This window comes from Natrix helvetica, assembly GCF_964273705.1.
Source record: "Natrix helvetica genome assembly, chromosome: 7".
In the NCBI taxonomy this organism is placed as follows: domain Eukaryota; kingdom Metazoa; phylum Chordata; class Lepidosauria; order Squamata; family Natricidae; genus Natrix; species Natrix helvetica.
In genome coordinates this window covers 73,730,016-73,757,335 of record NC_138558.1, presented here as the reverse complement: position 1 = coordinate 73,757,335, position 27,320 = coordinate 73,730,016, and the positions used below count along the sequence as shown (strand labels likewise).

The 27,320-nt window shown below is 45.4% G+C and overlaps 1 protein-coding gene across 14 annotated transcripts in view; it reads left to right on the top strand.

The window, feature by feature from the left end:
• Positions 1 to 27,320, top strand: part of RBM47 (RNA binding motif protein 47) — a 92,305-nt gene that overhangs the window by 51,708 nt on the left and 13,277 nt on the right. For 13 of the 14 annotated variants that reach the window (XM_081958995.1, XM_081958997.1, XM_081959002.1 and 10 more), the window contains one exon: positions 16,034 to 17,200. In XM_081958995.1, the coding sequence (XP_081815121.1) occupies positions 16,063 to 17,200 (1,138 nt within the window). In that variant the 5' untranslated portion in view covers positions 16,034 to 16,062. Of the gene's footprint in view, positions 1 to 7,879; positions 7,904 to 16,033; positions 17,201 to 27,320 lie in introns of those variants that run through there. The other variant, XM_081958993.1, reaches the window with a different exon arrangement.

Here is a 27,320-nt window from a genome sequence, read left to right as displayed (position 1 = left end):
TGGGATGAGAAGCAAAACATCTTCAAAGAAAAACAAGTGAGTCCCGTTGCCTCTTGAGAAAGCACTTTTGGGATAAAAACAAATCTCCAAGTGGCCTCATCGACTCTCTAAAAGGATGCAAATGACCAGCCATCTGCAAGGAGTATAAATCTTTCCATTCCCCACCATCCAGCCGGAGCTGGAGAAGCTTCTTGGATGAGAAGCGAAACGTCTTCAAAAGAAAAAACAAAAAAAGTCCAGTGGCCTCCTGAAGAAACATCTTTGGGGCAACCATTTTCTCATTGATTACTTACAAAATGCAAGATGCTGTGCCTAAATCGGGTTTTTTCCCAACTCGTATCAAAAGTGGCTGGTGTGGGTTTTTTTCCCCCTGCCCTTTGAACTTCGTTGAGTTCTCAACAACCTCAAAATTGTTTTGAGGACAGCAAGCTTCACCGTTTTCGGAGAAGAGAGTTCAGAGAGAGTCCAGATCTTTTATTTCGACTCGTTTGCACTCTTGACTAACCGGCTAATAATTTTCAAAGAAGTGAATGATCAATCTTATGGAGGGACTCCTTCTTAGGCAGGGGTGTCCAAACTTGGGAACTTTGCTATGCTGGCTGGGGAATTCTGGGAGTTGAAGTCCACAAGTCTTAAAGTTCCCAAGTTTGGACACCCCTGTTCTTAGGTAAAGGTAAAAGTTCCCCTTGCACTTGGACATGTGTGCTAGTCGTTCCTGACTCTAGGGGGCGGTGTTCATCTCCTTTTCAAAGCTGAAGGGCCAGCGCTGTCTGAAGACGTCTCCATAGTCATGTGGCCGGCATGACTCAATGTCGAAGGCACACGAAAACACTGTTCCCTTCCCACCAAAGGTGGTTCCTATTTTTCTACTTGCATTTTTTATGTGCTTTCGAACTGCTAGGTTGGCAGAAGCTGGGAGAAGTCACGGGAGCTCACTCCGTTACGCGGTGCTAGGGATTCGAACCACCGAACAGCCGACCTTTTCTGATCGACGAGCTCAGCGTCTTAGCCACTAAGCCGCCACGTCCCTTGACTCCTTGTTATTGCTAACCTATTTTGGGCCTCTGCTAGGCACTCTTTCAAGATCCTGAATCTCAAACCATCATGGAATATGTCAGATTAACAGAGTTGGAAGGGACCTTGGAGGTCTTCTAGTCCAACCCCCTGCTCAAGGAGGGAGACCTCATACCCTTTCAGACAAATGGCTAGTTGCCTAATGTCATCATTGCTAGAAGGGAGCTCCTCGCTGCCTCCTCTCCACAAAACTGTATTCCCTTCTAGCCCTGACAATGTTACCTGATTGGGTCATGAAATGTCTCCAAAAAAATCACCAAGCTCCGAGAGCTTCAAAGACTACTACTACTACTACTACTACTACTACTACTACTACTACTACTACTACTACTACTACTACTCTTTCTCTTCTTTTCTTCTCCTCCTCCTCCTCTTTCTCTTCTTCCCCTTCTCCTCCTCCTCTTTCTCCTCTTTTTCCCCTTCTCCACCTCCTTTCTCTTCTTTTCCTCCTTCTCCACCTCCTCTTCTTTTCTTCTTCTCCTCCTCCCCTTTCTCTTCTTTTCTTCCCCTTCTCCTCCTCCTCTTTCTCCTCTTTTCTTCTCCTCCTCCTCCTTCTCCACCTCCTTTCTCTTCTTTTCCTCCTTCTCCACCTCCTCTTCTTTTCTTCTTCTCCTCCTCCCCTTTCTCTTCTTTTCTTCCCCTTCTCCTCCTCCTCTTTCTCCTCTTTTCTTCTCCTCCTCCTCCTTCTCCACCTCCTTTCTCTTCTTTTCCTCCTTCTCCACTTTCTCTTCTTTTCTTCCCCTTCTCCTCCTCTTTCTCCTCTTTCTCCTCTTTTCTTCCCCTTCTCCTCCTTCTACACCTTTCTTTTCTTTTCCTCCTTCTCCACCTCCTCTTCTTTTTTCTCCTCCTCCTCTTTCTCTTCTTTTCTTCCCCTCCTCCTCCTCTTTCTCCTCTTTTCTTACCTTTCTCCTCCTTCTACACCTTTCTCTTCTTTTCCTCCTTCTCAACCTCCTCTTCTTTTCTCCTCCTCCTCCTTCTCCTCCTCTTTCTCTTCTTTTCTTCCCCTTCTCCTCTTTTTCCTCTTTTCTTCTCCTTCTCTTCCTTCTCTACCTCCTTTCACTTCTTTTCCTCCTTCTTTGCCTCCTCTTCTTTTCTCCTACTCCTCCTTTTTCTCTTCTTTTCTTCTTCTTCTCCTCCTCTTTTCTTCTCCTTCTCCTCCTTCTCCACCTCCTTTCTCTTCTTTTCCTCCTTTTCCGCCTACTCTTCTTTTTATCTCCTTCTCCTCCTCCTTTTTCTCCTCTTTTCTCCTCCTTCTCCTCCTTCTCCACCTCCTTTCTCTTCTTTTCCTCCTTCTCCACCTCCTCTTCTTTTTTCTCCTCCTCTTTCTCTTCTTTTCTTCCCCTTCTCCTCCTCTTATTTCTCCTCTTTTCTCCTCCTTCTCCACCTCCTTTCTCTTCTTTTCCTCCTTCTCCACCTCCTCTTCTTTTCTTCTCCTCCTCCTCCTCCTCCTCTTCCTCCTCCTCCTCCTCCTCCTCTTTCTCTTCTTTTCTTCCCCTTCTCCTCCTCTTTCTCCTCTTTCTCCTCTTTTCTTCCCCTTTTCCTCCTTCTCCACCTTTCTCTTCTTTTCCTCCTTCTCCGACTACTCTTCTTTTCTTCTCCTCCTCCTCCTCCTCCTCTTTCTCTTCTTTTCTTCCCCTTCTCCTCCTCTTCTTTCTCCTCTTTTCTTCTCCTTCTCCTCCTGGATATCAATCAATCCAGGTTGGAAGGCACCTTGGAGGTCTTCTAGTCCAACCCCCTGCTCAAGCAGGAGACTCAATACAATTTCAGATATATACGATAAGCCTGGGGAACGTTGTCCCTTGCTCTCTGGCTGTGTCCGACCTGAATTTCTTCACATCCCCTAAGTACATTTTTGCAAACACAACATTACTTTTTTGTTACATTATTGTGTTGAGTTGGCAGGTGTCCCAGAAAGAAGGAGGTGGGGGAGAAATATTAGCCTTCGTTTGTTTGTGTGTGGCTCTTGTGTTTGTAAAACTGCAAGGTGCATGAGATGTGGAGGACAATTTCAGATAATTCTGTAGCCTTCAAAGAAACTTCCTTTCACTGGGCACAGTGAAATACCGAAGTTTTCTTCTCCATCTCCTGAACCTTCGACTTCCTAAGATGTCCGCTTTTATTCCTCCTGGCGTTTAAACATCAGAACGAGAAGCAATAAGGAAACTTGTCAAGGGCAGTCACAGATCCAACCTATTTTCTGACCGATAGAACAAATGAACTCCATCTCGGTTTGACCGCTGATATCTAAGACTCCCTGTTTAAAAAAATTTCCCACGTTTGGTGGGTTGCTGGATGGATTAAAGGACTTTATAAACAGAAAAACCGAGTTGGAAGGGACCTTGGAGGTCTTCTAGTCCAACCCCTGCTCAAGCAGGAAACCCTATACCTTTATCGCCTCAGGTGCCTCATCCCATAATTTAATGCCCCCCTCGTGCCGTGCCCCCTGCCCATGTTCATGTGACACACACACACCTGCCCCACGCAGGCGCGCATGGCTTTCTTGGAGCCTGGGGAGGGCGAAAACAGCCACTCCGGAGGCTGAAAACATTAGGTCCGTTTTTCACCCTCCCCAAACTGGAGAGGCTCTCTAGCTGCCCCCCCCCCCCAGGAGGCACTCCGGAGGCAGGAAAAAGACCGTTTTCCGACTTCCCGTGGGCCCGGTAGTTTTCTAGGAGCCTGGGGAAGGCAAAAGGGGGCGGTTTAAAAATCTAAGAAATAAAAAACAGCCCAACATGCAAACCGGAAGTTTGGGGATGGACTTTTGGGTTGCACGTTGGGTGGTTTATCGCCCTCTGGAGGCTTTAGGAGGCTTCCCGGAAGCCTCCGGAGGGTGAATAATGGCCAAAAATCAAGGCCAATAATAAGCTGGCCAGTGTGCACATGCGTGTTGGAGCTGACAGGGCAACTGGCTCTCAAATCTCTTCTTAAAAACCTCCAGAGCTGGAGAACCAACAAAATTTGGAAGTAAGCCATTCCACCGATTAATTGTTCTCTCTGTCAGGAAATGTCTCCTTAGAGAATTATAAGAAGTGACCAGCGCAGTGTTGGCAAACCTTTTGTGGAATGAGTGCCAAAACGGGAGGGTGCACATGTGCGCATGGGCTAGCGTCAGAAATTGAAAGATCAGCTCCCTGGCGCGCATATGCGGGAGTGCTGGAAACCAGAAGAGCAGTTCTGGTTGAGCGTTCGGTTTCTGCCGTGCGCATGTGCGCTGGTCACCAGGTCTTCCGGTTGCTGGTGCGCATCTGTGCACAAAGACCAGCTGGCTGGTCTGCCTGCGCATGCCAGGAATTGGAATCTCAGCTTCCCGGTGTGTGCATGCGCACCAGGGAGCTGCTTTTCCGGTTTCCGGCACTCCCGCACACGCGAAGACAAGCTGGCCGGCGCACATGTGCATGCAGCAACCCGAAAAAGCAACTGTTGATGGCTGACGTGCCCGGAGAAATGGCTCTGTATGTCACTTCCGGCACGTGTGCCATAGGTTACCCCGCCATCATGGGACTAGTGAATATAGCAGATGTAGATTATCCAGGTTATAATCAGGGGTGGGTATTAGATACTTGCTCGAACTACAGTGGTTTCCACCCAGGTCCTCTGTTCCGGCGGGAACAGAGGTTTAATCCTATTGGTTGAAGGGTCTGACAGCTCCCTATAAAAGGGCTGCTGTCAGACTCTACCTTCGCTGGATTGTTCTTACTTGTTGTGTTACAATAAAGAGCTCTTGTTACCGTTAAGCCTGTGTGTGCCTATCCATTACCCGATCTAACAGTGGGCTTCAAAATTTTTAGCAAGGGGTTCTCTGCCCGGTTGCTGGGTAGGTGTGGCCATGGTGGGCGTGGCCTAGTCGGCTTTCTGGACCACAGCAGGAGGGGACATTATTGCCCTCCCGGGCTCCGGAGGGTTTTTTCGAGCTTCCGGGAGGGTGAAAACGGCCTTCCCAGGCTCTGGAGACCCTCTAGAGGCCAGGAACAGTAGTCCCGAACTCCCGGTAGACCGTTTTTTTGCCCTCCCCAAGGCTCCACACACGCCCTGCACTTACTGGCATCCAAAACACACCACGTGGGGACTCCTGGGAGGGGAGGGGTGGGCGGGGCCAGCCCGGAGTCGGATTCTGGGGTGCTCCGAACTGCACAGAATCTTAGCTAGAGGTTCTCCCGAACTTCTGCGAGCCCCCAGCAGCCCCACCCCTGGTTGTAATCTTATTAAGAGCGCCTTATCAAAACGCCATCCCAATTTGAACAATCCGTAACCACATTTTGTATTGGGAATAAGGAAAGTACGGACTCTGGCCACAAAAAGCCTTCCAAAACACACACACACACAAGGCACATCCCCTGTGAAATAATTTTGCTAAGTTGGCTGACCCTGAATGAGTGATTACAGCAAAACAAAGACCAAAAATTCTTCCCGGGGAAGAGTGGGTCGGTGGCTTTATTCTAAAACGGGAGGACAAATTGACATGCTGCTGGGTTAGCCGTTTAAACCGTGTGTGGGAGGAAGACTCACAATCTTTGATAATTCATCTTATTTCACAACTGGCCTTTCCTCTCCCCCCGCCCCTCACTTTCTTTCCACTTGTTGGCTGAAGTGTTTTTAGCTTGCTGAACTGGCAAGTTTTAATATCAGTTAGTTTAAAGTAAGTAACCTCTGAGGTTAGTTCTAAAAATTGCAGTGTTTACGGAAGCATTCACACAGCAACTCCCCACCCCCACCCCCTTCGCTCTTTACTGAAATAGCAATAAAGGTAGTCCTCGACTTACAGTGGTACATTTAGTAACAGATTAACAGAGTTGGAAGGAACCTTGCAGGTCATCTAGCCCAACCCCCTGCCCAAGCAGGAGACCTTACATCTGCCTCTACCCAGGGTTAAACTCACAACCTCCTGATTGAGAGGCAAGAATGACACATTTCGGCCACCGCAGCTGTTGAAGCTGTTTATGCTTTCAACGGCACTGAAAAAAAGGGACCTATGACCGTTTTTCACACTTATGACCGTTGGAGCAACCCTGTGGTTACATGATCAAAATTCGGACGCTTGACAACTGACTCTGATTTATGATAGTTGCAGTGTCCCCGGCCGAAGTGGGATTCAGCCGGTTCAGATCGGTTCATCCAAACCAATATGGAAATCGTGGGTGGGCACGTCCACCCCCACCCCCACCCCCGCAGCCTCTATGCTGTCCTATTTAGGCACGTTTTCAAGCCAAAGCGCATGCGCAAAAGGCCGAGTGCATGCGTGGACAGGGAAGGTGCTAGCGAAGCAAGCGCGCATGCGCTCACATATGCGAAGCGGTAGGGAAAGTAAATGAATGGCCACCTCTGGTTCCCGGGGTCACATGATCCCATTCTGACAAGCAAAGTCAAGGAGGAAGTCAGGTTCCCTTAACAACCAGGTTACTAACTTATCAACTGCAGTGATTCACTTAACGGCTGGGGCAAGAACGGTTGTAAAATGGGACAAAAGCCGCTTAACGCATGTCTCACTTAGCAATAGAAATTTGGGGCTCGATGGTGGTCGTAATTCGAGGACTAGCTGTTCCTTGTTTACGGACATTGTAAGAGAAGAATTATCAGAGTCTAGGATAGATGGCAAAATTTATTTTATTTTATTTTAAAAAACCAGAAATCTAGTAGTGCCTTTTCCAACTAACTCACAGGTTTTCCTCGGCTTATGGCCACAATTCAGCCAAACATTCCTGTTGCTAACTGAGACAGTTGTTATGTGAATTTTACCCCTTTCTTGCCACAGTTGTTAAGTGACTCACGGCAGTTGTTAAGTTAGTCCCACAGTTGTTAAGTGAATCTGGTCTCCCCATTTGCTTGTCAGAAGTTTGCAAAAGAGGATCGTGTGACCCTGGGTCCTGGCAACCGTCATAAATACAAGCTGGTTGCCATGCGTTCGAATTTTACTCACGTAACGACCTTACGCAGTGGTCGTAAGTGTGAAAAATGGGCGATAAGTCACTTTTTTCAAATGACGTTATAACTTCGGTCACTAAGTCGAACGCTATCTGTATTTTATTTAAAAGTTTCTGATGAAGTGAATTGCAGTTTCCGGGAACAGATGATTATGAAGATTCTTCGTAAAATCTGTTGGCGCAGCTACATTCCTTCTGCTTCTTCCTGAGAAGTCGCTACTTCTGGGTTACTCAGCGCAGGGAGTTTTGTAACCTTATGAAGTGGGCCCTGGTTTCAGTTCCTCTTTGTTTTCTTTCAGGCTGAGCGATCTTGACCGGTCCCCTAAAGTTGGCATAAAAATGGATTTTTCTCCTAAACAAAATCCGTCTGCCGAGCAAAATTCGCTCCTTCACCTCCTCCTCCTCCTCTTATCTGTTTTGAGTCACACCAACTATTTGCACAGCCGTTGTGCGAGGAGAGCCTTGTTTGTACATGATTCACTCTTCTTTTCTTTTTTCTTTCTTTCCCCCTTCCCCTTTTACCGAATTGGATTTATCTTTTCTAATTCCTGGCTGGATGAGGAAAGCTTGCTTTTTTTCCCTCTTCAGCTTCAAACCGTGGTTATTTTTTTTTTAAAAAAAAGAACCTGATTTGTTACCGATGGATTTCCCAATGACTTTTGCAAAGTGCTGCGGTAAACTTTCTCGCAGTGAGTGGGTGGGAGTTGATCCTCTCCGTCCCACCTCCTCCTATACCTCTTTGGGCGCCCTTTTAATCTTCAGCAGATTGCAATTTAAATCACCAAAGGCTCATTTGACCAATAAAGTGATCTATATGTGTCCCTGTATAATAATGTTTCCCCAGACCTCGTGACTGGAAGAAAAGGTTATTCTGGCAAAGGTAGAACTAAGCAGTTGCAGGAACTGGCCAGGTGAGTGGAAAATTTCTTTGCGACGTAGGTGCCTGCTTCATATTACAAGAAAACTGCTCAGATTAAACGCAGGGGTGCTCCCGTTTTTTCTGGTCTGTTCCTCTTTGGGATTAGGAGAAATAAAAAAAAATAGAATTTGAGGGTAGGGTGAAATCACAAAGGGGGAGAAATCTCAAGCCACTTCAACGTGAGTGAGCAGGGTTTAGTAGCCCTCAAAAATGCAATGGGAATAACATTTTTTTCTCCCCCGCAAACTGAACGCACTTAAAAGTCAAGTTGCCATTCTTTGAAATCCAGCGAGCAAAAAAAGGACTCCTGCGCCTTTTGTGGTCCTCTTTTCTAGGAACCTCTTCATCTTATGGAGTAGTTTGTTTTTCAGGCCGATCTGATGGAGTTTATTTATTTTATTTATGCATTATTAGTTTGTCAAACAGGTGGCAGGATAGCAGGTATAAGTATAAACATGGACGTGAACGAAAGAAATGAATACAAGTAAATGACAGTAGGACAGGGACGGAAGGCAAGCTGGTGCGCTTATGCTCTCCCCCTTTACGGATCTCTTAGGAATGGGGTGAGGTCCACGGTGGACAGTTTAAGGTTAAAGTTATGGGGGTCTGAGGATATAACAACGCTGTCAGGTAGAGCCTTCCAGGTGTTGACCACTCTGTTGCTGAAGTCGTATTTTCTGCAATCGAGTTTGGAGCAGGTTTACCTTGAAGTTTGTATCGATTGCTTGCCCGTGTATTATTGTGATTGAAGATCCGAAAACCATAAAAGATCTTGAGATCTTGTAAAAGCATAATTACATTTTGGGGTTTTTTTGGTGGGTGGGGATGGAAGGAGGCTAGCTTGGTTCCTTTGCTGTTGAACGATTCGTGAAAACTGAGTTTTGCTGGGTTTGTGTGTAAAATAAGATTGTGGGATTTTTCCCACTGGGTGTGCTGGGCGTTACTTTTAAAGGAACTTTTCAAAGTTGCAAAAGGAACTTTTACCGTATGAAAAAATATATATCTCTGTTTCGCGTCAAGAAAAACTCGCTCTGTATTGATTTAAGGAGCCCACAGTGGGTTCTATTATTTTTGTAAAGGTTTCATTTTTAAACACCTTCCGTATATGAATATAAAAGAAAGCCAACTGACATTTTCAGTTCTTAGATTCCAAACAGGAAGAGTTTCGGCTTATTGTTTGAAATAGTCTTCATATTTTCATAGAGCATTTCACTTTTTGGATAAATTAGATGAAAAAGTTGTGATTTGCGTTCTGCTGGCAAGGGAAAAGAGCAGACAGGTTCTGAAATAGCCCGATGTTTCATTAACTCACACGCTGTTCTTCTGAAAAGATTAACAGGTAGCCTACGATCTGCCTGGATATTTTAAGGATATTGCCTTAGGCTACAAAAACATAGATTTTTTTTCAAGGAGATCCCCAGATCGGTGCTTGGTTTCATTGGTCGGGTCCAAAGAGCAGATTTCAAAGTTGGCCGTTCACTTCTCCCCATTCAGAAAATGGACGAAGCCTTAACTTTTTTTTAAAATGTGTTTTGCTTTTCGCCCAAACCCAACTTTAAAATTAGAGCTGATTTATCCTCATATTTGCTGAACGCCATTAAATATATGAATATTCTTGAAAGGATCTTTTTCCTGGGGAGGGAGGGAGAAGGAGAGAGGTGGAAGAGAAAGAGAGGGAAAGGGAAAGCGAGAGGGGGAGAGAGGGAGGGGGAGAGGGTGGAAGAGTGGAAGAGGGAACGGGAAAGAGAGTGGGAAGAGTGGGAGAGAGGATGGAAGAGAGGGAAAGGGAGGGGAGAGGGAGAGGAGAGGAAGAGAGGGAGGGAGAGAGTGGGAGAGAAATGGAGAGAGGCAAATTGAGAGAGAGGGAGAGAGAGGGAAGGAGAGGGAGAGTGGAAGAGAGGGAAAGAGAAAGAAAGTGGGAGAGAGGATGGAAGAGAGGGAAAGGGAGGGGAGAGGGAAGGAGAGGAAGAGAGGGGGGAGAGAGTGGGAGAGAAATGGAGAGAGGCAAATTGAGAGAGAGGGAGAGAGAGGGAGGGAGAGGAAGAGTGGAAGAGAGGGAAAGAGAAAGAAAGTGGGAGGGAGGGAGAGAGATCTCAACATGCAACCAAAACTGAGCCCAAAATTTCTGCGTTCAATGAATTTTGAATCACTGCAGTCCATTAAATTAGTAACACGGTTGTTAAGCGAATTCATCTTCCCTATTGACTTTGCCCGTCAGAAGGTCGCAAAAGGAAATCGTGTGATCCTGGGATGCTGCGACGGTCATCCATAGGAACCAGTTGCCCAGCCTCCGACATTTCGGTCGCGTGGCCACAGCGCTGCTTCAACGGTCGTATGCGTGAAAACTGGTCCTAAGTCCCTTTGTTTCTGGCGCTCGTAACTTTGAGCAATCGCTGGGGGCACGGTTGTCCGTCGAGGGCCTACCTGTGTGAACCTCAGGTGAGGCTGATTTCACGGGACAACCCAATCCACAGCACCAATAACGCTGATTGCATCATTTCAGCCAGAGGGTTCAAAGGTTTGTACAGTCAGACCAGGGAACAGGATTGCCACACTCTCCTCAGCTCAGTTTTGGTGATGTGGTAACAATTTTCACAGCCGTAATAGTAAGTTTCACTCCAGTGGTCCATCCGTTTCGCTTCTCCTCTTCTACGGAGAGGCAGTTGGAAGGCTCTGTTGCAGCGGTAGCTAAAAAAGCCAACACAATCCTAAATTGCATTAACAGAGGGATACAATCAAGATCAAGGGAGCTACTAATACCCCTCTATAAAGCCTTAGTAAGACCACGCCTAGAATACTGCGTCCAGTTTTGGTCACCATACAATAAAAAAAGATGTTGAGACTCTGGAAAGAGTGCAGAGAAGAGCAACCAGGATGATGAGGAGACTGGAGGCTAAAACATAGAATGAACAGTTGCAGGAACCGGGCATGGCTAGTCTAGTGAAGTGAAGGACCAGGGGAGACACGATAGAAGTCTTCCAGTATTTGAGGGGCTGCCACAGAGAGGAGGAAGGGGGTCAACCTATTTTCCAAGGCACCCGAAGGCCAGACAAGGAACAATGGATGGAAACTGATCAAGGAGATTTCAACCTGGAAATAAGGAGAAATTTCCTGGTGGAACGATCAACCCATGGAACAGAAGTTGTGGGAGCTTCCTCACTGGAGGCTTTCAAGAAGAGACTGGAGTGCCATTGACCACAAATGGTGTAGGGTTTCCTGCTTGAGCAGGGGGTTGGACTAGATGACCTGTAATGTCCCTTCCAACTCTGTTAATCTGTTAAAAAGCTCCTCACGCTAATTAATGAGTAACTCAAGGATTTTTGACTTTTGAGCACAAGGTGAAAAAGAACCCGTGAGTGTGTGTGTGTGTGTGTGTGTGTGTGTGTGTGTGTGTGTAGGACAGGGGTGACTGCACGGCCGCGAGAGTGTAAGATGGAGAGGAGGAAGTTGAATGTAGTGAAACGCTGGCATTTTAGGCCTTGCTGATATTTCTTTGCAGAAGAAACTGCTTTTTTTATCCATAAGAAGTACTGGTGGAGTTTCCATGCCTGTTTTCAGCCATCCAGGTCACGGTTGTCCCAAAGGTGCTTTTTTCCCCCAAGACTTTCTGGTTTTTCTTTGAAGACGTTTCGCTTCTCATCCAAGAAGCTTCCTCAGCTCTGTAGTGTACAGCTCAGAAGTCAGCAACCAGTGACTCCACAATTCAGTGTGCTGCGCTTAACAGACTGACATATACTCAAACGGATAGTAGCTGATCGACCAGTTTATTGCAACGTGAGTGGCTTGCTAGCCATGTGACTGGGTGAGCGTGGCCAAGTTGTAAAATGTGGTGAAACTCACTTAACAACGCTCTTGCTTAGCAACCAAAATGTTGGCTCAGGAATTCTGGCATTGAAGTGTGCAAGTCTTAAAGCTGTCAAGTTACAAGACCCTTGCACCCCTAACCCTTTAGAAAAAAAACCCAGGGGTGTTCAAACTTGACAGCTTTAAGACTTGTGGACTTCAACTCCCAGAATTCCTCCTCTCGCTCTTCATCTTGATGATGTTCCGACGGGCGGGGGGAGGGAGCTCGAACCGGTTCTAAATGGCACTGTAGTTTTGTGGAACCTCTTCTATAGAAGAGGTTAGAACTGGCAGGAACTTACCCTTAATCATCACGCAGCAAGAGTCAACCAAGTTTGGGACTCTGGACAGCCTACAGAGTTGCCCCTGCATGGCCCATGGGAGTTTGACAACCAATCAGAATACAAGTTCAAATTCAAAGGCCAACAGAGGGTATAGATCTCTGTGTGTCTCTCTTTCTCTGTCTCTGTCTGTCTGTCTCCCTCTCTCGCTCTCTGTCTCCCTCTCTGTCTGTCTGTCTCCCTCTCTGTCTGTCTGTCTGTCTGTCTGTCTGTCTGTCTGTCTGTCTGTCTGTCTATCTATCTATCTATCTATCTATCTATCTATCTATCTATCTATCTGTCTTTGTCTCTATCTCTGTCTGTCTCTCTGTCTCTTTCTCTGTCTCTCTCTGTCTCTCTCTCTCTGTCTCCCTCTCTTGCTCTCTGTCTCTCTCTGTGTATTTGTCTCTCTGTCTCTTTCTGTCTCTCTCTGTGTCTCCCTCTCTCTCTGTCTCCCTCTCTTGCTCTCTGTGTATCTGTCTCTCTGTCTCTCTTTCTCTGTCTCTCTCTGTGTGTGTCTCTCTCTCTGTCTCCCTCTCTCGCACTCTCTCTCTCTGTATCTGTCTCTCCACCCTGCTTTGGGCCTAGTAGACCTCCCTGCAGCCTCAGGGGAGCAAAAATGGGAAATGGAGGGGCATCGCACCGCCATGTGCCCCATTTTGGGCCTAGTAGGCCTCCCTGCACTTACCTGGGAGCCAAAACGGGGTACAGGTGGGACTCCTGGAAGGGGCAAGGCAGGAAGGGGCAGGACCAGCCAGCAATTTAACAACCGGTTCACCCAAACCGTCCCAAACCAGCTGAATCCCACCACTGCTTATCACCATTTTTCACATTTATGCCCACTGCGGCATCCCCATGCTTGTGTGAACAAAATTCAGACGCTTGGGAACTGACTTGTATTTACGACGGCTGCGGTGCCTTGAGAGCATGTGATTATCTTTTCTGATCTTCTGGACAGTTAATGGGGAGAAATCAGACTAAAAACTGTGGCAAGAATGCTCATCAAACAGGGGCAAAACTCACAGAACAAACAGTTCACTTAGCAACAGCTGTGGCCCTAAAGCGAGGACTACCTGGATTAGTGCAGGATTTGCGAGAGAGTAATCTTTCTTACGCTAAGAAAGTGGCCAGGTTATTTTGGGAGAGTGATCTCATTGCCAGCAACAATGATATAATTTGAAACAATTTTTCCCCCTGCAGCAATAAAAATTGAGGTTGGCTAGGCTTAAGGCTAGATGATTGCTTTATAAACTAGAGGTGAGGATTGCTTTTGCATATTGAAATGTGTTGGAAGAAATATCTATCTGGCTCAGTTCCAAGCCAGGAGAAAGACACTGGAAATGTGGATGCAGATTGGAAAGAGAGTTTAATCGTGAAGGGGAGCACATGGTCCTGGTCAGAGGTGGTATTCAGCAGGTTCTGACCAGTTCTGGAGAACCGGTAGCGGAAATTTTGAGTAGTTCAGAGAACCAGTAAGTACTAACTCTGGCTGGCCCCGCCCCCATCTATTTTCTGCCTCCCGAGTCCCAGCTGATTGGGAGGGAATGGGGATTTTACAGGATCCTTCCCCTGGAGTGGGGTACGAATGGCAATTTTACAGAACCCTTCCCCTGCCACACCCACCAAGCCACACCCACAGAACCGGTAGTAAAAAAAATTGAATCCCACCACTGATCCTGGTGCAGCTGACCGCTTTGCACTTGAGCTTCCTGTTCCTGTGCAAGAACATGTCTTCTTTTTTTTATAAATAATTTTTATTGAGTTTTTTACAAAACAAAACATAGAAACCACATTCTACATCCATTCTTCCCATTTCTAGGACATCGGTATATCCCATTTTATTTATCGTCATACATACCTTCCATTTGTTTTACATTTGCTATTTCCTTTTTACATTTATAATTTCTATAACCTAATGTTACATATATATAAATTCTACTTTCATTTGTTATTCCTGTTCTCTAACCAATAATACCATTTATCCCATACTGTATGGTATTCTTTATCTTCTTGCAGTTTGAAAGTTAATTTGACCATTTCCAGTAGTCCATTACTTTTTTAATTATCATGTTTTCGGAAGGTATGCTGTTTAATTTCCAATTTTGAGCCTATGTTATTCTTTCTGCTGTCAGTATATGTATTATAATATAATTGATTTCCTTTGCAAATGTTCCTCTAATTATCCCTAACAAAAATATCTCTGGTTTAAATTGAATTTGAAGGCCTGTTATTTCTTGCAACAAGGTTCTTATTTTGCTCCAATATTTCCTCACTTCCGGACATGTCCACCACATGTGGAAGTATGAACCATGGCAAGAACATGTATTCTATTGGCCTTTGTAAGGGTCATGGATGGCTCTGTAGGGGGTCTGAGCTAAGTTTGGTTGAAATTTGGAGAGTGATGCAATGTCCTTACGAGATGGTGGAATGTAGTGAGCTTGTCTTCTGAAAGGGTGTTTGGGCAATTCCTATTATGGATGAGGGCTAATCCTACCTTTGTTCAGACCTTGCTGCGAGGGATTTTTGCCTATGAATAAAGCTATCTATCTCTTTATCTCTTAATGATGACATCTGCTGTGGGCTATTAAGGAAGGTGGGGGCTGCTTTCCCAGAGCATGTTTCTCCATATTTCTCATCCGGGGAAATATAAGATTCTGCCTTTTAAAAAAATATTTCTCAAAATATTTCACTCTTTTAGGAGAGGGGTGGGTGCTAGCTTTCTACAAATGTATGGGGTTATATTTCTGATATTTTGGGGTGACAGCTTCTTCCTAAATCTGAAAAGGTAGCCTTTAACCATTCTTCTCATTGCTCTCAGAATTTAATTGCGGAATGAAACATCCCCTACATCCCCTTAGCATTTTCATCCAAGATGTGCGATCACAATTAATGCCGCAATTCTACTCTTTTACTAGGCAAAGCATTGCACAGTTTGGAAATATGCCCTACGGCAGTTTGATTACAAACATCAAAGAGATAGCAAATTGATTTTCCAATGTGCTTTTTTTTTTTTTTACAAACGCTCTACACCAGTGTTTTTCCAAAACTTTGTAAATTGAAGATCCACTGTCAGCCTTGTTTTGAAACATTAAGGTATAAACACAGGGTGAATCTTAAATACAAGTTGTCCTTGACTTACAATAGTTCATTTAGTGGCCATTCAAAGCTACGACGACACTGAAAAAAGGCACTCAAAGGTTTTTCACACACTTACGAGCTTTGTAGCATCCCCATGCTCACAGGATCAAAATTCAGACGCTTGGCAACTGGTTTGTACGTACCGTATGATCGTTGATCCCCTTTTGCGCCCTTTGGACAAGCCAAGTCCATGGAGAAGGCAGATTCACTTAACAACTGAGGCAAGGAAGGCCATAAAAATGGGGGGGGGGCGGGGAAACTCACTCAACAAATGCCTCGCTTAACAACAGAAATTTGGGGCTCAATTGTGGCTGTAAGTCTAGGACAGGGGTGTCAAACTCGATTGCATTGAGGGCCACATCAGGGTTGTGTTTGACCTCAGGGGACTGGGGGTGTTGCCTGGCCATGGTGGGTGTGGCCAGATTAACATCACTCGTGTCGGGGGCGCCTGTTGCTCCCCAAGCTCTCTGCCAGTGAAAACGGCCTCCTGAGCTCCGTTTTCAGCTGTGATGGCCTCCTGCAGCCCACTGCCAGTGAAAATGGAGCTTGGAGCGAGCTCCGTTTTTGCTAGCAGAAGCACCATGGGCTGGTCCTTCGTGAGGGCAGCCCCACGGGCCAGATCTAATCACCCTTTGGGCCGGATCCATCCCGCGGTCCTTGAGTTTGACACCCCTGGTCTAGGAGTACCTGTACAGGAATCTTAAATTTGTTGCAGGCCAGTCTTTTAGTAATCATGTTTTGTTTCTTTGAAACATGACCAGTGAGATTTCTTTGAATGGTAGCATCTAACTGATGGAATTCCTTCTGTTTTCTTTATCCAGGTATCTCAGAGGTTGATGATTAGGCCATAATGACAGCTGAAGATTCTACAGCGAGGATGGATAATGATTCCTCCAGCATGCAGACAAATAAAATTCCTGAAGGGCTCTCGGGCGTGCCAAATGAGGCTGCACTATTGCAATTGTTAGATCGCACCGGTTACACCATGATTCAGGAGAATGGGCAACGAAAGTATGGAGGTCCACCCCCTGGCTGGGAAGGCTTACACCCTCCTCGGGGCTGCGAGGTCTTTGTGGGCAAAATTCCTCGGGACGTCTACGAGGACGAGCTGGTCCCCGTCTTTGAGACCGCAGGGCGGATCTACGAAATGCGACTGATGATGGATTTTGACGGTAAGAACCGCGGCTACGCCTTCGTGATGTACACCCAGAAATACGAAGCCAAGCGTGCAGTCAAAGAACTCAACAACTACGAGATCCGTCCGGGACGACTGTTAGGGGTGTGTTGCAGCGTGGACAACTGCAGGCTCTTCATCGGTGGGATCCCCAAGACGAAGAAGAGGGAGGAGATCCTGGACGAGATCTCCAAGGTGACGGAAGGCGTGCTGGATGTCATCGTCTACGCCAGCGCAGCCGACAAGATGAAAAACCGAGGCTTCGCTTTCGTGGAGTACGAAAGCCACCGAGCGGCCGCCATGGCGAGAAGGAAGCTGATGCCTGGACGGATCCAGCTGTGGGGACACCAGATCGCTGTCGATTGGGCCGAGCCAGAAATCGATGTGGACGAAGACGTCATGGAGACGGTGAAAATCTTGTACGTGAGGAATTTGATGATCGAGACCACGGAGGAGACCATTAAGAAGGTCTTTGGTCAGTTTAACCCCAGCAGCATAGAACGGGTGAAGAAAATCCGAGATTACGCTTTCGTGCACTTTACCAGCCGCGAAGACGCGGTTCATGCCATGAATAACCTCAATGGCACCGAACTGGAAGGGTCGTGTCTGGAGGTCACCTTGGCCAAGCCGGTAGACAAAGAACAGTATACCCGATACCAGAAAGCCGCTAAAGGAGGAGGAGGAGGAGGAGCAACAGCCGCCGAAGTGACTCAGCAACCTAACTATGTTTACTCTTGCGATCCGTACACACTCGCCTATTACGGGTACCCATACAATGCCCTGATTGGTCCAAATCGAGAATATTTTGTGAAAGGTGAGTGTATAAATTTTGGCACAGCTCCAGGAGGGATTAGAGTTACGTCCCCCAGAGGGAGCTGATCTTGTCTGGAGTCGGAGGCTGAGGAAGGTTGAGGCTTTGAGTAGGAAGTTGTTGCGGGGGGGGAAACTTTCTGGGAAAATAAATGGCATAGAATCGAAATAGAAATCGAAATAATAGAAATAATAGAAAGAGATAATAGAAATAAAAGCAGAATAGAGCTGGAAGGGACCTTGGAGGTCGTCTAGTCCAGCCCCCTGCTCAAGCAGGAGAACCTCTAGCTTTTAGTTTTTTTAAAAAAAGAGTATTTACTAAATTTTCCAACATTTAAAAACAATACACAAAACACAAAACATAAATGTACACTTCTAGCAGCTTTTCCATATCGGTATCAATATCTTTCGCAACAATCCTATTTACAAAAAAAACCATCTCTAACCATCTTAAGTTATGTTCTTATTTAAGTTATAATAATATCTATTCACAAATCTATATCATATATTTCTTATACATTTTATCTTCTATATATTATACCTTAAGTTTTGCCTTTACTCTCAAGCCAGGAATACCCTCTATTCCAAATTTGGTAATACTCAGATTCTTCCCTCTCCTTCATTTCCATAGGCAATCTATCCATTTCTGCACATTCATGGATTTTCCTTTTAGAATTGGGTCTGGAGGACTAATTGTATATTAATTGTACACATAATTGTATATAGACCCTTATTGTAGAGAATCATATTGTATACAGACTCTAACTGTATAGAGACCCTAATGGACTCTAGGATTTCCTGCTTGAGCACGGGGTTAGACTAGAAGACCTCCATGGTCCCTTCCAGCTCTGTTCTTGGATTGATATGGATTTATACCCGCTCGTTGTAGCCAAGAAACCTACTTGGGAGTGCCCATGAAGTCATCAAGCCTGGAGCTTTGGCTAGAGGATAACTTTTCATTTAGTCTGGCTTGGTGGCTATGTCCTGCTAGGCTTCACGATCATGGAAAGCAGCTTGGATGAGAGACCACAAGGAGATCCCAAGGCTATAAAATAGACTGAGAGAAAAGAACCTGGAGGGATGAGTTAGTAAAACACTCCTGTACTATTGCCAGTAACATCCTACGAATGTGTCCATGAAGCCACCACGAGCTGAGGTTAAGTAAAAACAAAAGGGGATTATTTTTTAGTGTATTTGTTTTACGCCGGAGGTCTATGTATCTTAAGTGGCTTTCCTCGCTTTAATGCATTTCAGATGTGCCGGGCATATACAGTTCCTAGAAATCTTAAACCCCGTGGTCAAGACAGTTGCCCCAGATTGGGGAAGGTGGACCTTTGACCTTGTTTAAGTTGCGTACAACTTTTTTCAGGCTAAAAATATTTCATCTTCTGGTCTCCAGCCTAGCTCAGTTGTGACTAAAAGGCCAATACACAACACAAATGGAAAAAGAAAAGAGAGAATTTTTTTCGGGCATCAAACTGGTAATAATGCCGGCAGTAACCCAACCCTTGTCATAAGTCACTTTTTTCAAGGTCATTGTAACTTGAAACAGTCACTAAGTGAACTGTTTTAAGTTGAGAACTATCTGAAGCACTGAAAAGCAAATGTGGATTTTTTTTTAACCAGAAGTAGGTTTACTTTTAATTCTACTATCAGTTAATGAAGTCCATTTTTTAAAGATGTTGCAATTTTGTTATCTTAAAGGATAGGAGAATATTTATCCATTTGCCAGAAAATGTATAAGAAAAATGGAGGAAATAATGACTAAGCGACATGCAGCAGCTGAATAGTATAGAATAAGCCAGCTTAAATTTTAAAGAACAAATTTTAATTTCAGCTACGTAGATCACACCGTATTAGCTAGTCTTTCTAGATAATAAAATAATAAAAAGTCAGTTCAATGGCCACCAAGCAACCTTTGACAACTGATCCAGGAAAATTAACAATCTCTCTCTCTCTCTCTTTTTTTTTTTTGCTTGCTTTTTGTGTAAACGATATCCAAAGTTCATAAACAGGTTCACAATTTGAGGTCAATGATTTAACAACATGGGAATATCTTTATGTCCCAACACCCGTATGACACATTTCTTCCATTTGATTTCATTTTATTGTACCTGAACAGATATTTAAAAGTGCCAAAAGAAATAGAGATTTTAAACGCCGTGCAAAATTGAACAAGAATTTGCAAGTCACATTTGAAATCACATATAAGGAGAGAGGGAGAGAGAGGAGAGGGGGGGAAAGGGAGAAGGGAGGGGGAGCGTGAGAGACAGAGAGAGAAAGGAAGGGAGGGGGAGGAGGGAGGGAGGGGGAGGGAGGGAAAGTGGGTGAGTGAGAGATAGAGAGAGAGGAAAAGGGAGGGGGGAAAGTTAGAGAGAGAAAGGGAGAGGGGGGAGGGGAAGAGGGTGAGAGAGAGAGAGAGAAAGGGAGGGAGGGAGAGAGAGGGGGGGAAAGGGAGGGAGGGGATAGGGAGGGGAGGGAGAGGAGGGAGAGGAGAAAGAGAGAGGGAAAGGCAGGGAGAGGGGAGGAGGGAGGGAGGGAGGGAGGGAGGGAGGGGGAGAGAGAGAGAGAGATGGTGTGTTGGCCTAGAAATGGAGTTCTCGCCTCACAATCAGGCTGTGAGTTCAATTCTAGGTAGAGGCAGATATTTCTCTCTGGGCACAATGAGAATAGATCTGCTGAAAAAAACTCCATATTGGTGTCAGGAAAGGCATCTGGCCAGTAAACACTCCGCTCCATTCAGTTACCCAGGATCCACCCCAAAAGGAATTATAGGCTCATTAAAAGAAGATGATTGATATAGATATAATGTTATATGTTAACTGTTGAAACCAAATCAATAATTAGCAAAAAAATAATAATTAACATAATAATCAGAATGAACTATTAATAGGAATTTAGAAAGCCTATCTTTATAATAATAATATATTTATATCTATGTTATATATACTCTCATAAATCATTCAAGAGCTAATATTTTAAAACTATGTTGAGAGAAAGCCTAGACTTTAGAGCAGGGGTGTCCAAACTTGGGAACTTTAAGACTTGTGGACTTCAACTCCCAGAATGCTGGCTGGGGAATTCTGGGAGTTGAAGTCCACAAGTCTTAAAGTTCCCAAGTTTGGACACCCCTGCTTTAGATGCAGTACAGCAAATGCACAGAATTAAGGTCCATAAATATAGGTAGTCCTCGACTTACAACAGTAAATTTAGTGACCGTTTAAAGTTACAACGGCACTGGAAAAAAGTGACTTACGATCATGTTTCAGACTTACAACCTTTGTAGCAACCCCGTGACCATGTGATCAAAATTCAGATGCTTGACAGTTGACTCATATTTATGACAGTTGGACAGTGTCCCGGGGTCACGTTGATCTCCTTTTGCGACCTTCTGACAAGCAAGGTCCATGGGGATTCACTTAACAACTGGGTTACCAGCTTAACAGCGGCAGTGATACACTGTGGCCAGAAAGGTCTTATGATGGGGCAACCTCACTTAGTAACCAAAATTTTGGGCTCAATTGTGGTCATAAGTTGAGGACTACCTGTAATTTCCAATTACATTCTGTATCAGGATTTTAAATACAAAACAATTTTTTTTACATCTTTTTTTTCTTTTTGTTTACATTTTATATCTCGAGTTCAGTCTTGGGATCCATAGTGAAGAAAAAGTTGGGAACCGCTGGCCTAATCCACTATTTTTCCACAGGAGTTTTTGTGGTAGGAAAAACAGGTATCCTGACAATTGTTACCATATATACCCGTGAATCTATGGCATGGGTACGGTCAGTTTTTCACGCTCCGGAGGCTTCTGGAAAGCTCCTGAAGCCTCCGGAGGGCCTCCCGAGGGGGGGAGGCTGTTTTAGCCCTAGAAGGCCTCTGGAGCCTGGGGAGCGTGAAAAAAGGACGCCAAAAGTGTGGTGGGGGGGGGAGTGCTGGTCGTGTTTGCAGGCGCACTGGTGTCAGGGTCATAGCATTGTGGGCGTGGCATGCCCGCGCATGCCCACCCCTGCATTCCCCACAGTTTTGACACCCAAGCAAAAAAAGGTTAGTCACGACTGATATATACTCTCCACCTACTTTGTAGAAATATAAACTTAATCAAACTTAGCAGAGAAACAGTTGGCAAGAAAGAAAGGTTTAATATAAGTCACTAGCCGATAACCCGGCGTTGCCCGCGTATTTATTTATTGGGGGGGGGGGGGAAATGTCCATAATTTCTAATGTTGGATCTCCCCACTTACCAGAGGGAGCCCCCTTGTGGAGTACTGTGAAGCCATTACCATGGCAACTCCACTGCCTTACACAAAGAAGCCATTTTATGGCAGTACAGTAGAAGCCATTTTAAGGCACAACAGGCTGTATCTTAACAGAACACACACCCAGAGGGGTGTTAGGGGTGTCTTACCCCCACAGTATTTGTTTCCAGAGAGTAAGTCATCTGTGTACTATGTTTGGTTGAAATTGCTCAAGGCGTTCCAGAGTTATATTGGAACATACACACACACATACATATACATATATATAATTATTTATTTATATGTCAATTGTCTTCCCGAATTGTTGCACTTATATGACATTGCCAAGACTGGGGGGATAAAATGACCCTTGATTCTTTCCAGCAATTTTAATATGATTGATCTATTTTCAAAAACAGATATTCCAATGCAAAATTACCTTGTACCGCTTTTCGCTGAGGGTAATATTTGCGATAAATTCCATTTCATTCAGTTTATGAATCTTCACCTGAATTATAATTTATAACTAAGCCTTGATGGGTTTTTCTGAATTTTGAATTTTATTTTATTTTTAATTTAGACAAGCGGTTGAGTTTTTCACCTTGTTTTCCTAATGACGCTACTTATTTGAAGATTTTAGAGGCGATTTGTGACATACTAAGGATAAATTTTCAAAAGATTTTCTTTTTCTTTTATTTATTTATTTTTTTAAAAAAAGCTTGCACCCTGTAAGAAATATTATCTCTCCGAGGATCAATTTTTGGGGAAATTAGCCTGCATGAAAAACTGTTGTTGAGACAAGGGGCTATAAATATGGACCCCATATTTTAGTACACTATTTATAATTTAATAATCTCTTATAGACTGGACACTTCTGTTTGTAACCACCCAAAGATATTTATGCGAGACTTCAAGAGATCTGCTCATACAGTAGAGGTAACCAACTGACTTGATACTATAGTTGGAGATTTGACACAGATGGTCCACCTCAATCTTTTTTTTTTGTCGTCTTGCAAAATCCTAAACAAAATCATCATTCTTTACTTGACCCAATGAGTAGGTGATATATGTGTCTTGCCCATTGATTTAATGTCTTATTGGAATCGTTTGAAAGAGAAAGCTCCTAGTCATTCTCGTTGACGATATTTGTATTATTCACTCTAATCGGATCAAGCTCAACCTTTGCCACCATGAGATATCGTCTACCCATGATATTTTGCAAATCGGCGAAATAAATACGCTTCAGTAAATTCGCAGGCATTTCATCCATTGAACAGGAAGATTCAACCCTGTTAAGTGCTTTTTCTCTTCCAAGGAATTCCATGCAATCATCTGTGCTTCTTAATCATATTAAAATACTAGCTGGATGTTGAGAATAATGAGATAGTAGGGCATGACCAAATCATGTGTGTTAGTGGTCCTTCAAATTTATTGCATCAGTGGCATTCAAAGGTAGATGACCAACCTTTTAAAAAAATCTGCGAGTAAATTTCTTTTACTTACTTGTTTTTTGTCCTCTGGGGTAAAATGCGATAAATGAGGCAGAGTGATTAATTAACATGCCTTACCTTTTCAGTCTGAAATGTAAGTTTCCAGCATTTGGGATCATAGCAGATTTAAAATCTGTGATCTGGAATCGACAGCAAGAGTGGTGTGGTGGCCTAGAGGTGAAGCTCTCGCCTCACAATCAGGAGGCCGTGAGTTCAATCCTAGGTAGAGGCAGATATTTCTCTCTCTGGGCACACTGAGAATATATCTGCTGAACAAAACTCCGCATTGGCAACAGAAAGGCATCCGGCCATGTAAACACTCTGCTAGCTCTGTTCAGTTGCCCAGACTCCTCCCCACAAGGGATTATGGGGTCGTTAAATGATGATGATGAATGATGATAATCTGGAATTGACAGCAAAATCCAGAGTGTGCAGAAATGAACTACACTTGCTAAGAATTCTTATTTTGAAGGTTTCTTCTACAGGTGGTCCTCGACTTACAGCCGTTCACTTAGTGAGCGTTCAAAGTTATAATGGCACTGAAGTATCCCCATGGTCATGTGATCAAAATTCAGATGCTTGGCCACTGACCTGTGTTTATGACAGTTGTCCTGGGTTGTGTGATCCCCTTTTGCAACCTTCTGTTAAGCAAAGACAACGGGGAAGCCACTCTACAACTCTGTTACTAACTTAACAACTGCAGTGATTCACTTAACGACCGTGAAACAAGAAAGGTCATAAAACGGGGAGAAACTCACTTAATAATATCTGGCTAAACAACAGAAATTTGGGGCTGAATTGTGGTCGTAAGTCGAGGATTACCTCTACCTTATTCTCTGACAATGATACACATTTTGCCAATATTTTACATAAGCAGTACATGTTTTTTTTTCCTTGTGACTTCTATAAAATTGCTCAGCCATTCGGCCAGGGATGGGATTCAGCCAGTTCGGACTGGTTTGGGAAAACCGGTTGTTATGATTTTGCACAGTTCGGAGAACCGGTATAATCGACCACCGGCTGGCCCCACCCATCCTGCCCTGCCTTGCCCTGCCCCACCCCACCCTGCGCTATATATTATCTTCCCTTCGCCATGTGGTCCAGACAGTCCAGCTAATCTCCGTGCCTCGCCTGCTCTGCTCACCAAAGGTAAGCATGCTGCCTGCTTGCCCTTCACCTCGGGTCAGGGCTTAGCGGCACGCCATTCCCTGGCTCCGGCCTTGCCCTGGAGCTGCCACCCACTCACTGCCTGCTCACCGCCCACCTCGGCCAGGTCGGGAAATGCGCCATTCCCCAGCTTCAGCCTTGCCCTGGCCCTCCACCCACATGCAGCCACCTCCCTCAAACTACCTGACAGTTCTTACCCAAAGTACTGCAGTGGAGGTCTTGCAGCCGTCCCTTGCCGAGACTCAGTTGCTCATGGAGACGCTCCATGGCTGCTTCTCTCTGCGGCTGCTCTTGCTGGGAGAGAGAGCATCTGTTGTGCAACTTAGCAGCTGTGAGCTGCCGCTTTCCTCTAAGGTCCCATCCGGAAAGCGCACAGCACAGAGAAGCAGTATTCACATTTTCAGCGAACCGGTTGTTCAATGGGTTGAATCCCACCACTGCATTCGGCTAACATGTTTGAACGGTACAATGTCTAATTTGAAGGTTGGAGGAGTTAATATGTTATTATTCTTTTTAAAGCTACACCAGGTTTATCCAGTTGGGCACAGAAATGCATATCTCCCTTGATTTCTGTGGGAGAATATGAGCTCATTGATCATGCTGACTCTCCATTCTTAGTTTGTTGTTGGTAGTTGCAAAGGCGTGTCCGACCCATCACGACCCCATGGACAAGGTTCCTCCAGGCCTTCCTGTCCTCTCCCATCCCCTGGAGTCCATTTAAGCTCAAGCTGATTGCTTCAGTGACTCCATCCAGCCACCTCATTCTCTGCCGTTCCCTTCTTCTTTTGCCCTCCATCGTTCCCAGCATGAGGCTCTTCTCCAGGGAGTCCTTCTTCCTTCTGATCAGGTGGCCAAAGTCTTTGAGTTTCCTCTTCAGGATCTGGCCTTCTAAAGAGCAGCCAGGGTTGATCTCCTCTAGGACTGACCGGTTGGATGGCCTTGCAGTCCAAGGGACTCAATGCAGGAGTCTTCTTCTCCAGCACCAGAGTTCAAAGGCCTGCATTCTTTGGCGCTCATCCTTTCTTATGGTCCAACTTTCACAGCCATCCATTGCAACTGGGAATACCATAGCTTAAAACCATTTCTTAGTTATTTCATATAAATACCGTGTTTCCCCGAAAATACATTCTGTCCTGAAACTAAAGCCTTGCCACATTTTTCGCGTGGGCAAAAACATAAGCGCACCCCCGAAAATAAGCCCCCTGGACAATTCCCCCCCTCCGGCCAGGCAGAGCACCGCTCGCCGACCTAGCGGTATTCCGAAGGCGCCAAGCCACAGGAACGAGGTGGGGGCAAAGGCTCTCGTGTTGCTTGGTGCTTTCGGGGTACTGCTAGGTCGGTCAGCGGCGCTGTGCCAAGCTGAAGACGGGGGGTTGCTGGGCAGCTGCTCTCTTGCGAGCGGGCTTCCGAAGAGCCAGGCACAGCCTCAGGGTCGAATGGCTGTGTTGCGCTATCGCAGCAGCAATGCAGCAGCCATGAGGTTACCAAGCTTGCGAGCAGCCGTCCGGCAACCCCCCTTTCCAGCCAGGTACAGCGCCGCTGACCGAACTAGCAGTACCCGGAAGGCACCAAGCAACGCCGCCCTCCGCCTCCCGCAGCTCGGTGCCTTCGGAATGCCCCTAGATGAGTGAATGAGGCTCTGCATGGCTGGAGAGGGGGGTTGCACAGCGGCTTTTCTGCTCCCCGCTCACGCGAAGGGCATTTCCGCTGCTGGCACCGCCCGCCACTTGGGGTTTTTTTTCAAAGCACGGAGGACGGATGCCGCTCTGGAAGTATGCTCTATGGTAGCGTACAACCATAGAGCATACTCCCAGAGCAATATCCTACCTTCCTGCTTTGGAAGCCGCAACGGAGGACGGATACCACTCTGGGAGTACGCTCTATGGTTGTACGATCTGCAGCCCACAACTATAGAGCGTACCCAAAAATAATAAGCCCTCCCCTTTAATAAGCCCAAGGCCATATTTCGTGGGTCATATAAGACCCTGTCGTATTTTCGGGGAAACAAGGTAGGCTAGAAGAAATGGTTATCTATCTGTGTCATGTTTTGATAGATCTACCTTGCATTTCATTCTTGCAAGTTTTTAGATGACACAATTTAGATGGTGTTTTGTTTTGCTTTGTTGCTGTTTTTACCGTAGCAAACGAATGGAGGCAGCTCTGCGTGGGTCGTCACCCCAAAAGAGACGACATTCTGAAAAGTTTTGAACATAAACAGGTGTCTACGGAGATGTTTCCCCTCTCTATAAATGAAATGTTTTGCGTGTAATCAAATGACTCCATCCCCTAATATACCCTGGCGAACTAAAACAGGGCAGTGATGTCTTATTTAGTGTTTACAGTTATCACAGAAAGGGATTCCAGATGCAAGTCGTCAAGATCACCCACGGGGTTTGAGACGAGTTGTCAGACGGAATTGATGGGCTTGGATGCCTTAGCAGAAAATAATGCAGGCATGCATTGTGCAAAAATCCATCATTTTGCTCATCAGCTCAAAAATACTTGATTTGGTCAGAAGAGTCCGTTCAGAAGTGAACCAGCTCTGAACCGAATTCCTATGGTGTTCTCTGGTAATTAGGGGGTCCAGCAAGAAAAAATAATAATTCAGAAAAAATTCCGCGATGTAGAAAAGATGTGGAGACTCTGGAAAGAGTGCAGAGAAGAGCAACAAAGAGGATTAGGGGACTGGAGACTAAAACATATGAAGAACGGTTGCAGGAACTGGGTATGTCTAGTTTAATGAAAAGAAGGACTAGGGGAGACATGATAGCAGTCTTCCAATATCTCAGGGGTTGCCACAAAGAAGATTTGGGGATCAAGCTATTCTCCAAGGCACTTGAGGGTAGAACAAGAAGCAATGGGTGGAAACTAATCAAGGAGAGAAGCAACTCAGAACTGAGGAGAAATTTCCTGACAGTGAGAACAATTAATCAGTGGAACAGCTTGCCTCCAGAAGTTGTGAATGCCCCAACACTGGAAGTCTTTGAGAAGATGTTGGATAGCCATTTCTCTGAAGTGGTGTAGGGTTTCCTGCCTAGGAAGGGGGTTGGACTAGAAGACCTCCAAGGTCCCTTCCAACTCTGCTATTGTATTGTAACTTCAACCAGCTGACCAGCCTCACATTTCTCCAAGATAAAGTTACAACAATTCATTTAGTGACATGCAAAGCAGAGGGGGGTTCCTACCGGTTCGGCCCGATTCGGCCAAACCGGTAGTGGTATGACAGTGT